The 12,432-nt window shown below is 47.8% G+C and overlaps 1 protein-coding gene across 5 annotated transcripts in view; it reads left to right on the forward strand.

Moving 5' to 3' along the window:
* cd5 (CD5 molecule) overlaps positions 1-11,481 on the forward strand; it is a 34,296-nt gene extending 22,815 nt beyond the window's left edge. For all 5 annotated transcript variants that reach the window (XM_088644311.1, XM_088644314.1, XM_088644310.1 and 2 more), the window contains 8 exons: positions 5,937-5,990; positions 6,377-6,727; positions 6,977-7,291; positions 7,512-7,829; positions 9,413-9,541; positions 9,620-9,670; positions 10,129-10,200; positions 10,934-11,481. In XM_088644311.1, the coding sequence (XP_088500437.1) occupies positions 5,937-5,990; positions 6,377-6,727; positions 6,977-7,291; positions 7,512-7,829; positions 9,413-9,541; positions 9,620-9,670; positions 10,129-10,200; positions 10,934-11,010 (1,367 nt within the window). In that variant the 3' untranslated portion in view covers positions 11,011-11,481. The remainder of the gene's footprint in view (positions 1-5,936; positions 5,991-6,376; positions 6,728-6,976; positions 7,292-7,511; positions 7,830-9,412; positions 9,542-9,619; positions 9,671-10,128; positions 10,201-10,933) is intronic.
* The last annotated feature ends 951 nt before the right edge of the window (positions 11,482-12,432 follow it).

Below are 12,432 nucleotides of genomic sequence, written 5' to 3' on the forward strand. Positions count from 1 at the left end.
GTGGACGTTTTCTCACAGCTGTGGGCTTTAGTCGAGAATCACAGTTCATGGTAAAGGTTCCAAATTCACCTCAAGTCGAGAAACACAGCCAGAGGGTTAAGGTGGAGGGCCATGCACCCTGGGCTGAGGTGAGGCCCCCTGTGAGGTGAGGCCCGGGCCAAATAGCCCTGCTGCCCCCCTCGTAGGGCCTGTCTGGACAGGGGCTCCTCGCCAGTGTGCGACGTCGCCTCTTTGCTGTCCCGGCCATGTGCTCTTGCCAGATATCTCTGCTTCTTACCGCAGCTCTCCGGGATAATCTGGGAGAATCCTGTCTTCCACACGGGGAGGCACTAGTCTGTGGTGTTTTTGGTGCCTCTCGGTAGATAAGTGTGCGTCGGCTGGAGCTGTCGAGTCCTGGCCCCTTCCAGTCAAGTCCAGCACTGGTCTGCAGTGCCACCTAGTCGCCTCGGCAGCTAGTTCTCAGGCTGGGGGAGGCAGACTCCTGTGGGTGGAGCGACTGGGGGAGGCAGGGGGTTGACTGCCTGCGCATTAGACAGAGGGGAGAGGTGGGACGCCAGAATAATTACCACACAACGAGGCGACGCTGAATGCCCCGTTTCTCTGAGCGCTGCCGTTGTGTCGGTCCCTACCACAGCAGGACGGCGTGGGTCATGTGCACTCAACCTCAAAGCCTGCAGCACCCTGAATTCTTGCAGCGAGAAAGTGAACCCACAGCAGGCGGAGGCCTGGCGCCAGGGCCAATTAAAACACAGCTGAACATTCACCCAGCACGCAGCCAGCAGAGGTAAAGCCGAACAGGGTTTACGATAGTCCCTAATTCGACTCAAAAGTCACAATTAGTCACTAATTGGGTCACTAATCTCAGAGACCAAATATATCTGCATAGAGTTTGAAAACAGCAGAAGTCGGGTTGCAAGAGACCCTGTATAAATGCTTCATAATCATGTTTTTAACCATGCTATTAACAGTGAACTACACTCGACATTTCTGAATAAGAGCAGCTGTCAGTAACCTGCAGGTGATCACCACCACAGCTTAGCACCCGGGACAGCGACGCCCTGCTAATCCTTCATGTAACTCAGGGGTTTCCAGCTCACTAACCTGGGTTAGATCCTAATGAGGGCAGTAGAGGAATGAAATATGTCCTGAGTATTTGGCGTAATTCGCCTACCTGAAGGGACGGCAGCCTGAGGCTCAACCTCCCCTTACACTGTTGTGTGGATTAAGCAAGAGAGCTAGTACAAATGTATAGATGGTGACCAAGGGAGTTAGTACAAGCGTGTAGATGGTGACCAAGAGAGTTAGTACAAGTGTGTAGATGGTGACCAAGAGAGTTAGTACAAGTGTGTAGATGATGACCAAGAGAGTTAGTACAAGTGTGTAGATGGTGACCAAGAGAGTTAGTACAAGTGTGTAGATGATGACCAAGAGAGTTAGTACAAGGGTGTAGATGATGACCAAGAGAGTTAGTACAAGTGTGTAGATGATGACCAAGAGAGTTAGTACAAGTGTGTAGATGATGACCAAGAGAGTTAGTACAAGGGTGTAGATGGTGACCAAGAGAGTTAGTACAAGTGTGTAGACGGTGACCAAGAGAGTTAGTACAAGTGTGTAGATGATGACCAAGAGAGTTAGTACAAGTGTGTAGATGATGACCAAGAGAGTTAGTACAAGTGTGTAGATGATGACCAAGAGAGTTAGTACAAGGGTGTAGATGATGACCAAGAGAGTTAGTACAAGGGTGTAGATGGTGACCAAGAGAGTTAGTACAAGGGTGTAGATGATGACCAAGAGAGTTAGTACAAGGGTGTAGATGGTGACCAAGAGAGTTAGTACAAGGGTGTAGATGGTGACCAAGAGAGTTAGCACAAGGCAGGAGGGAAGGAAGTTCTGGGTGCGAGACATCTGTACATAAGCAGGGTTTGAATCTAACCTGGAATCCTCTCGATTTTCTGTTATAAACTCCGTTAAAGAGATTGACGGTGTTTCCTGTAGACAGTAAAAGACAGTGTGGCAGGAAGTGGTTTGAGTGCTGACTTTCTGTTTGCTTGTCCTGAGCAGGTCTGCAGTAAAGCCTGATGGACTTGGGCAGCTCGAGATCTTGTGAGCTTTTGTGCTCTGGGACAGCCCCAGTTAGGGGTCTGTCAGAGTCACATAGACCCATTGTCTTTTATTTTTAGATCTACAATCTACAGTACAGAGTCTATACAGTATGTATACAATTAGATTTATACAGCATCCTATACATATATTTCTATTTATGCAAATCAGTATCACTGCAATCAGTGGTGTCAATATACAACTCTACACTACTGAATGTTTTTGGCTTTGCAGTACGCAAAAAATGTATGTACAGTTCAGCAATAGTTTTGAAATGAAATGATACCAGTGATGATACACAACCGTTAACGGGGTTGAGTTAGATTTCTTCTTGTAGCTCTTATTGATGTGAAATAGATGCTTATAAATTCCATCTTCTTTCAGCTAAAAAAACCATTAAAAAACTCAAACCATTAAAACCAAAGAAAATACAGTAAAAAAACAAAGAAAATACAGTCAAATCAGGACATCAGTGCTGAAATAAATTAGCACAGGGTTCTTTAGATTTAATGTTATTTAGATCAGAGAAAAATATATTCCTGATGGTTTGAAATTGTACTCTTGTACGGTTTTAGAAAAGACTGTGTGGTGTGATGGCTTTCTTTGAGGATCTTTCTCAATAATTTGGCAGTAGTGTAGACAGTAACAGTATGAAAGGACTGAAATGCTCTTCTTTGGCTTGAATCGTTTTTTTCAAGGGTCTTAGTGGAGCGGTGACACTGTGGCTAAGGATCTGAGGCTGTGGCTGGAAGGTTGCTGGTTCAAATCCCACAGCCAGCAGAGGAATCCTACTCTGTTGGGCCCCTGAGCTCCAGGGGTGCTGTATAAATGGCTGACCCTGCGCTCTGACCCCAAGCTTCTCTCCCTGTCTGTGTGTCTCATGGAGAGTTGGGGTATGCAAAAAGATGAATTCCTAATGCAAGAAATTGTATGTGGCTAATAAAGTGATATTCAAAAAAATGTTACTTTATCTCCAGTTACATAACACATGCCGTACATGTAGTGAAAGAGATTTAAAACTGACACATCAATAAACCAAACATTTCCTGGACAGTTACATCTGTGCCTTTATCTCTGTAGAGTGTTTCAGAACCTGATATATGGAGTGATACTGTGTTTTGATATTCTAGTGTAAAATATTTTAGGAATACTTCAGTTTCTGTCACACTAGATAAATAAATTCACATGGGTGCCCCAGGAAAATTCTCCAATAGCTCACTTTCTCAAACTTGTGTCTACACCGTTTGGAAACAATGAAAGCATCAATAATGAGCAAAATGTCTCCCAAAAACACATTTTAAAAAGTCTATTGTGACAATGCATTAGGAAATAGGATATTTTGGGGTTCGGTACTGTATCCCCTTTGACTAAGGGTGGACAACTGGCTTTAAAAAGACTCAGCCAAAATCTTTAGCACTTTGACAAGACCAAGCCAGCAGAATTCCCCCTCGGACTGGTTCCAACACGTTTCGACATCATCAACAGCAGCAGCTCGGCAAAACGGAAAATCCATTTGAAAGGAGTTGAGCATTCACCTCCTAATTGATTTTCAATTAATTACCAATTCAAAAGAAAGCCCTCTATAGCACAGGTTGCTTTCAGAAGGATACTTATAGGCTATGACCTTCACATTTCTGAAGTGCCAGCGGAAAATAAGAGCTCTGAATATGTATGGAAACTTGCACACATTTGTAGCTCACAAAAATATCAAGAAACTAATTAGCGATTGTGATTGTGAGATTTACAAATTGAGATTTTGGGGGCCCAACAAATAATTTCTGAAATAGTGACATCATCGTACTCTTTTTAATGAATGTACTGTAAACAACAACATAAGACAGTCACAGAGGAGAGGAGATAACCAAGATCTTCGAGCTCGTTTGCTTGCTAGTGGCTAATTAATCCAAGGAAATCAATGTCTTCAATATGACCCCCGTGCACTGGTAGGAAAAAATGGAGATTCAAAAATATTTTATATAAAAAATAGTTTGTATTCTGTCTTCTGTGTATTTTCTTATAAAGAATGAGTCATAACATTTTAAGTAGTTCAGGTGGGTAGCTGCGTCAGCATGCGTAGGCTGCAAAGGAACAAGTAATAGGTTTATTCCATGCTGAAAAGAAAGAAAACACAACGTTTTGTCCTTGGAGCCTTCTTCAGGGTATAAAATCATATTTTAAGCACTAAAGTGACTTAAATGTCTAATCCAACATGGACTGTGGCCCAGCCATTTCACAGTCTGAATGATATAGCCACTGGTGGCCAGTAACCAGGATTAACCACAACGGTTCATTCAGGATGAGGGGCTCTACTCACGCCACTGGGCTGGCCAATACCCCAGCAAGCATCTAATATCCTATAGGGTCCGGGGGGAGGTGTTAGTGGGCTGCTGGGACACAGTATTGGGATGGTATGACTTAGACATTTGTTCACTCCACATGACCTTCGTGGTCACAAGAAAACTGACTAGAATCGTAAGAAACCTCAGAGCCTCACAGTGTGCTCTTCTGCCAGTCTTACAGGAGTGCCAGGCAGACTTTAGCACAGGTTGAAGTCTAAACACATGGATCAAAAACATGGCAGTTGTAGATTTTCTCTTATCCTGAAATCCATGAGGACCTAAGGCAGGGATGTGAAATCAGGCAACACACGATCCCGCAGAGTTGTTTGGGTTCGAATCAGAGGAGCTGATTTCAGGACAAGCTGCTCCTTCGTAACAACATGTTTGGTTGCACCTGCCAGAGCGCTGGTTTTTGCAGGAGGATTTAATTCCTTTTAGGATCTTCCAGGCAGGGCCCGTGTCTCTGGGCTACACTTCGCGATTTAGCGAAGCAGTTCTCACAAGTGCGCGTCAGTGTTGGGGAGGAGACGGACCCCCTGGGGGTCTTTCACTGTGTGGAAAACAGTGTCACATTCCTGTGATGCTGTGTCTCTGGAAGTGTGCAGTAAGGGAGGTCTATCTTTGAGCAATGAATGAGGGTAAATTTGGACTGTAGATGGGCTGGCACCAGTGAAAGAATTGTTTGTGCCTGCTCATTGCATCAGGTATTTACCAACTCTGTTTTATTGCTACAGTACATTAAGCAAAATGTCATGTTCTTTATTATTTCTTCAGGTATGTACCCACGAACAACACATTATATAGAGCCATTCTTTGTTACTCTTGCTTTTAAAGAAGTCAGTTCTAATGAGTTTCCAGTTTTTACTGGAATTTGAGCCATTTGGTAGTGAAGTGAACGTCTTGCATAATCTGTAAAAACCTTACAAACAATCCTATATGTGAATATGGCTGACTAAGAAAGGAATTTTGTGATGAACTTGATTGCTTTCCAGACCCATGCTAATAATGTTCTCAATTGAACAATTCAAAATAACAGCTGCTGCCCTTGAGGACACTAAAGTTAGCTAGTGCTCAATTTAGGACACTATAGCTCCATACTCAATCTGCTCGTTTGTTGCAATTAATCCTTTCAGATTAATCCATAAATAATTTTCTCCCACATGTGACATACCAATGGTCTGATCGCATGAGTGGGTCTCTGTACTTAAAGAGCAGAGACAAAATTGCTCATATCAAAATGTTCTGTAGTGTCCAGTCAGTGTGTCTGGACTGTATTAACCCCTCTCTCTCAGTGCAGTGTTAATGTACTGTAGTGTCCAGTCAGTGTGTCTGGACTGTATTAACCCCTCTCTCTCAGTGCAGTGTTAATGTACTGCAGTGTCCAGTCAGTGTGTCTGGACTGTATTAACCCCTCTCTCTCAGTGCAGTGTTAATGTCCTGTAGTGTCCAGTCAGTGCGTCTGGACTGTATTAATCCCTCTCTCTCTCTTCCTTTCAGTAATGCTGAACGGATTCTCTGTATTATTTCTCGGACTTCTCCACCTGGGCATAGGTAATCAGAGTTCACACGCTGATTTGAACCAATGTTCTGTTGTTTTTCAATTTACATGTGTCTTGTTCCCAAATACCTCAGTCTCTAGAACTGTTTGTGTGTGTCCGAGCCTACAGAGCAGTTTGTCTCACACTGGAGAGCTCTCTGTGTCTGTCCGGCAGCCTGTCTCTCAGACGCTGAGTGTCTCTGTAGAGCTGTCTGCTCTGTCTGTGTCCTTTGCCCCCTGTTTAGACAGAGACACATGCAGGAGTGAGACTGGTCCCCAATATCCCTTGTCGTCTTCCTCTCTGTCCTCTTCACGAGTGACACCACTGTTCGTCCCGCATCCTGGCTGTGTGTCTGTGCTCACGCCTGCTGCTCTCGTCCTCGCCCCCCCCCGTCCCCAGTCCCCTCTGTCTCTCCAGGTCCTGGCAAGGAGATCGCGGGAGGATCTTCTCCGAACTGCACCGCCGTCACGGCGCCTCCCAGGCTGGCGGTCTTCTCCCTGGCTGGGGGGCGCGGACGCTGCGCCGGGGAGCTGCAGGTGGGTCTGCGTTTCCCCCAGGACGGGCGTCCCGCTGGGCCTGTCTGCAGGGAGAGTCTGGACAACGGCACGGCTGGGGCGGTCTGCACGGCTCTGGGCTGCGGAGCCCTGCTGAGTCTGCAGGGCACACAGAGATACACGCTGGGCTACCTGATCAGGAACGGCACTGTGGAGTCATCCCAGTGCAGGGCTGTGGCGCACGTTGTCTGTCAAGGTAAGCGGGTGTGAGCGTGCATCATCTCCTTCACCACTGTGGAAACCTGAGACCCTGTTTAGTGGGGCTGCATTTAAAACCGAGGGGGGGGGGGGCGCTTCTTTACACAAAGGGTGGTGGGAGTGTGGAACAAGCTATCCACCCATGTTGTTGGACCGGACACCCTGGTTGCCTTGTAGAATGGCTGTCTGTTCTTTGTGACCTGCCTTGTGTCCCTGCTGTCTAACGTCTCCCTCTTTCTCTCACAAGAGAAATCCCGTCTCCCGGTAAGACTGGCCTCAGCGTTCAAGGAGTCGGCGGTCTCCTGTGCCGGACTGGTCCAAATTCGAGCACATGACAGCTGGAAATATGTCTGCGTCAATAAGGACACATGGGATCTGGAATTCGCCAATGAAACCTGTCAGGAGGTAGGCTGTGGGAACTCGATCCACCACAGTGCTGTCCCAGCAACCCCAGAAGGCACCACAGGGGTGTTCTGCAACAGCACGAACGCTGACTTGCTCAGGTGTCCCATGCTTGTAGAGAAAAATGAGACCTGTCTTCACGCAAGAGTGGTGTGTCAAGGTAAATACTGCCTGTGTGCCCACTTGTGTTACTGGTCTTACTCACCTGTCTGTCAGTGTGTCTGTACTGTATTAACCCCTCTCTCTCAGTGCAGTGTTAATGTCCTGGAGTGTCCAGTCAGTGTGTCTGGACTGTATTAACCCCTCTCTATCAGTGCAGTGTTAATGTCCTGGAGTGTCCAGTCAGTGTGTCTGTATAAACCCCTCTCTCTCCACTCCAGGCTCTCCCTCTACTCTGCCAGTCTCACTCAGTGGGGGTGCCAGTCATTGTCAGGGATATGTGCGCATATTCTACCATAACCAGTGGCAGCCAGTTTGCCCTGCTTACAACAATGTAAACCACTGGATCTCCCAGAATGCCAAGGCAGTATGTCAGTCACTAGGATGTGGGAACACAGGAAAGAAGGCACCACTACCTCAGGGACGAGGCAGTAAAGTGAAGGGGATGACATGCGCCAATACCTCTCTGTCACTGACAAACTGTTTCCACTATCTGGAGCAGAGCGAGGGATGTTTCAACATCAGTTTAGTCTGCCAAGGTAAGACTCTTCACCTTTGCTCTCCCCTGTTCACCACTCTTCACTACTGCTCACTCTTTTTACCACTCTTCAGCACTGTTCGCTATTGCTAACCACTGCTCCATTGCTCTCCACTCTTCACAACTGTTCACCTCTTTTCAGCACTGCTCCCCATTGTTCACCACTGTTCACCATTTTTCACCACTGCTCACTACTGCTCACACCACAATGGCTACCTGTCTGGGAGACATAAGATCAAACTATTAAACAAGGCACGCTGGGCGTTAATGATCCAAAATGAGTCTGAAGCATATCACGACTTTCTCATGACTCCTGTTAAATCCGGACCTGCTTCTCACCTGTCCTGAACAGGTCTGATTGGGCTCAGAACAGGGGGGGACATTGTTACCCCACTGTTCAGCCTAGTTTGGGAACAAATTCCTTACAACGTTTGTTGAGTCTATTTTTGTTGGAGACTGTAGCAGGGAGATTTGGGTTCTCAAAGCTCAGCTCTGAAGATCATGCCAGTGGCTTCCTTTTATAGACCACTGCCAATACCATTTCCTTTGAAAGAATAAAACCTCGTGCTAGGTACAGAATACATCTGGAACAGACATGCACACTCATGCATCCATTTGGACTGGATGTGTTTTTACACATCAGCACAGAAAAAATAGTTTTGAACCACAGAAATGCCTGGCTGCTCAGACAATGTGATGCCAGCTCAGCTCAACTTCGATATCTCCCTTGAAGCCTATGTTGCCAGAATACTGGGGAGGCTCTGATCGGTGCTCATATTAACAAAGCTTTTCTCTGCACCCCTCCCAGAACATCCTCATTATTTTATCAGAAGCTTCACCCTGATGGTCAGACTGCTTGTGCTCTTGAAACCAAGGGTCAAATTAAATGCAGATAGCGGGGCTTATAGGTTTTAATGTATCTCCTTTTTACACTTCTTCAGTTCAAATATCAGCTGCGCATGTTGATCAATCAACTGAATAATAAGTAACTAACAGTCAAATCTGTTGATTGTCGAGTGCATGACAGGACATAATTGTTATGTAGCATTGTGCATGTGTGGTCCGGTGATCATCTCCCAGGCCTGGGCACAGTGAAACTGCATTCACCCAGCTTAAACAGCAGAGTGGGGTGCCTGAGTGCACACAGCACTGCCTCACACTGTCGCAGAACCACAGCACAGGGCCGGGCTGGGCCGGGCCAACATTCCTGAGTTGGTATCCCAGCCAATCATTCTGACGTTCCTGGGGGGGAATTTCAAGCTCTTCTGCGTCTGAGAACAGGAATCTGTTTTCCCCCCCAGTTCATCAGGATAAATGCACGACAAAGTGAGGCGAAGTTCTGTCTTCACAGCACAAAGCCAAAGACAGCGCTTCTCTGCATCTCATTATTTTTGCCTGGCCATAAATTAATTAACTGTCAAATATTTTTGCAGCAAATTGTTTAACCTAAACTAACTAAACTGACTAAAGTTTGCATTATCAAATCGAGTTTAGCTGGGTTAGTTTTAGCTGATGTACTTAGTGTTACACATTCCGGAGTTAATGTACTGTACTAATTAATGTACTAACTCTCCCTCTCGTCAGAACACATGGAGCCCAGTACCAGAACGCTGGTGTTTCTCCAGGTCTTCTCGGTGTTGCTGTCCATGCTTCTGCTGTCTCTGATTCTGATCAAGTTTGGACCTCGGACCTACCATAAAATCAGCAAAAGATGTGAGTTTCCAGGTGAACTGCTGGGCTCGCTCTGGGCGTTCTGGCCTGTTGAGTGACGTGCTGCTGTGTGTCTTCCAGTGTCCGAGAGGAGAGAGAGGCAGTGGATCGGGCCCACGCAGAGTCACAGTGGTGAGTGGGTGTGTTCGGCTCCCTGACGGACCATCTCTAAGCTGGGCTCCCTGCTGGCAAGCGAGCTCTGCTCTGCTGTTCTGACTCCTGGACCGGTGCTGGAGGGAGGAAGGGGCCAAGTCAGAACATTACTGTAGTGTTCTGACTCCTGGACCGGTTCTGGAAGGAAGAACAGGTTCAATCAGAACCTTGCTGTCCTGTACTGACAAATGGACTGGTACCAGGCATAGAGGTAGCAGGTGTCAGTATGAGTGTTTCAGCCCGCCAGACCCCAGCAGCCCCTTGACCCGCTGGTGCTGGTGCTGGTGCTGCCCTGGGCCGGAACAGGCCCGGCTTGGACTTTCATGCTGCGGCTCCTGGCTCAGCGATGCGAGAGTCTCCAGAGAGCCTGTGGCTCCCTGCCCCTGTCTGTCAGCCTTGAGAATGTTCCAGGACTGACCTCTGTCTGTGTGTCTCAGTGTCTTTCTACAGAGCGCAGAGCGCAGCCCAGGCCAACAGCACAGACAACAAACAGAGACTGTCTTTCCCAGGTGAGAGCACTGCCCACGCTGCCCACAGACAGCACACACTGCCCACGCTGCCCACAGACAGCACACACTGCCCACGCTGCCCACAGACAGCACACACAGCACACGCTGCCCACAGACAGCACACACTGCCCACAGACAGCACACACTGCCCACAGACAGCACACACTGCCCACGCTGCCCACAGACAGCACACAGTGCCCACGCTGCCCACAGACAGCACACGCTTCCCACAGACAGCACACACTGCACACACAGCACACACTGCCCACGCTGCCCACAGACAGCACACGCTTCCCACAGACAGCACACACTGCACACACAGCACACACTGCCCACGCTGCCCACAGACAGCACACTGCCCACAGACAGCACACACTGCACACACAGCACACACTGCCCACGCTGCCCACAGACAGCACACTGCCCACAGACAGCACACACAGCACACACTGCCCACAGACAGCACACACAGCACACACTGCACACACAGCACACACTGCCCACAGACAGCACACACTGCCCACAGACAGCACACACAGCACACACAGCACACGCTGCCCACAGACAGCACACACTGCCCATGCTGCCCACAGACAGCACACACTGCCGACACACAGCACACGCTGCCCACACGCTGCCCACAGACCATCAGAGGCACAGACAGGAGCACACACAGTCAGACTCAACGCCTCCTATCACACACGGACACACCCGTCTCCCCCTCTCTCTCCAGGACTGGAGCGGATGACTGGGAACCACAGCAGGGAGCCGTCCTCAGCCAGGAACAGCGACTATGACTCCTACAACTGAGCCACAGCGTGTGAGCATCATGACCCCGTGACAGCGCCCCGGGAGAGCCACCGTCCTCATCGTCGGCTGAGGAAGAGCGCCCGTCTCTCGCTGAACTGTCTCTACAGCTTTCGTCTCCTTCCCTCTTCCTGCCTGAGAATAATCCTCAGAATCACAAGAATAATAAGATGCAGTTTTTTCTGTGTCTGACACAACGACATAAATATTTCAGTGGGATAATTCACAAATATTTTTCATTCTTCTTAAACTTCTAACCTTGTCCAAAGTGCTCTCAACAATGTTTTCCTGCCAAGCAGTGACTCTATCTGTTGATTCACACCTCTTATCTTTCACATCTGTCTCTGACCTGGTCAGCTGTAGTTGTGAAGCAGACAGCTGCGCAGTCCCCTGTCTCTGACCTGGTCAGCTGTAGTTGTGAAGCAGACAGCTGCGCAGTCCCCTGTCTCTGACCTGGTCAGCTGTAGTTGTGAAGCAGGCAGCTGCGCAGTTCCCTGTCTGCAGCACTGAATTGGACAGGATGTTGAAGGTGATTGATGGTAAAACTAGTTTGTTAGCAAAATGAGTAACTGGTATAAAATGAGGTCATTTTGAGAACTGTGTGCTTGTGTGTATGTTTAGAAATTGAATTTTATTTTAAAGTTTAAGGGTTAAAGGTTTTGTCAGTTATTTTAGTACTGAAATGAAGACCTTGTAAAAAGTTTGTAATAAAACCTTTTTGAAAAAAGCACTGTTTAGCTTGGATTATTCTCAAAAGGGGATTATTATTAAAGTACCAACACTGAGTGCACTGAGAGAAAGAGGGTGGTTAATACAGTCCAGACACACTGACTGGACACTCCAGTACATTAACACTGCACTGAGAGAGAGAGGGGTTAATACAGTCCAGACACACTGACTGGACACCCCAGGACATTAACACTGCACTGAGAGAGAGGGGTTAATACAGTCCAGACACACTGACTGGACACTCCAGTACATTAACACTGCACTGAGAGAGAGGGGTTAATACAGTCCAGACACACTGACTGGACACTACAGTACATTAACACTGCACTGAGAGAGAGGGGTTAATACAGTATGGACACACTGACTGAACACTACATATACCAGCTGTAGTGCTGTATCTTGATTGCCCAGGTGTGAACAGTGTATGCAGCCTGTCTCTCTGATACTAGTACAGTATAATCAGCCTCTAAAACACATGCAATGTCCACAGCACCTCACATTCTGCTCGGGATTAATCCCAGTCTTCTAGAGGAGCACCTGCCGCAGATCTTGCACCCCTCTGCCCACTCTTAATCCGGTCTCAGGTGTGTTCTTTCACAGCTGCTCATTTTAATGTGGCTGGACGCCATGCCCCCTCCCCCCGCCACACAAGGGCGCCGAGGTCCAGCAGCAAGGCCCAGCTGCAAAAGGAGAGCA

The sequence above is a fragment of the Lepisosteus platostomus genome, chromosome 8 (genome assembly GCF_059453375.1).
Source record: "Lepisosteus platostomus isolate fLepPlt1 chromosome 8, fLepPlt1.hap1, whole genome shotgun sequence".
Classification (NCBI taxonomy): domain Eukaryota; kingdom Metazoa; phylum Chordata; class Actinopteri; order Semionotiformes; family Lepisosteidae; genus Lepisosteus; species Lepisosteus platostomus.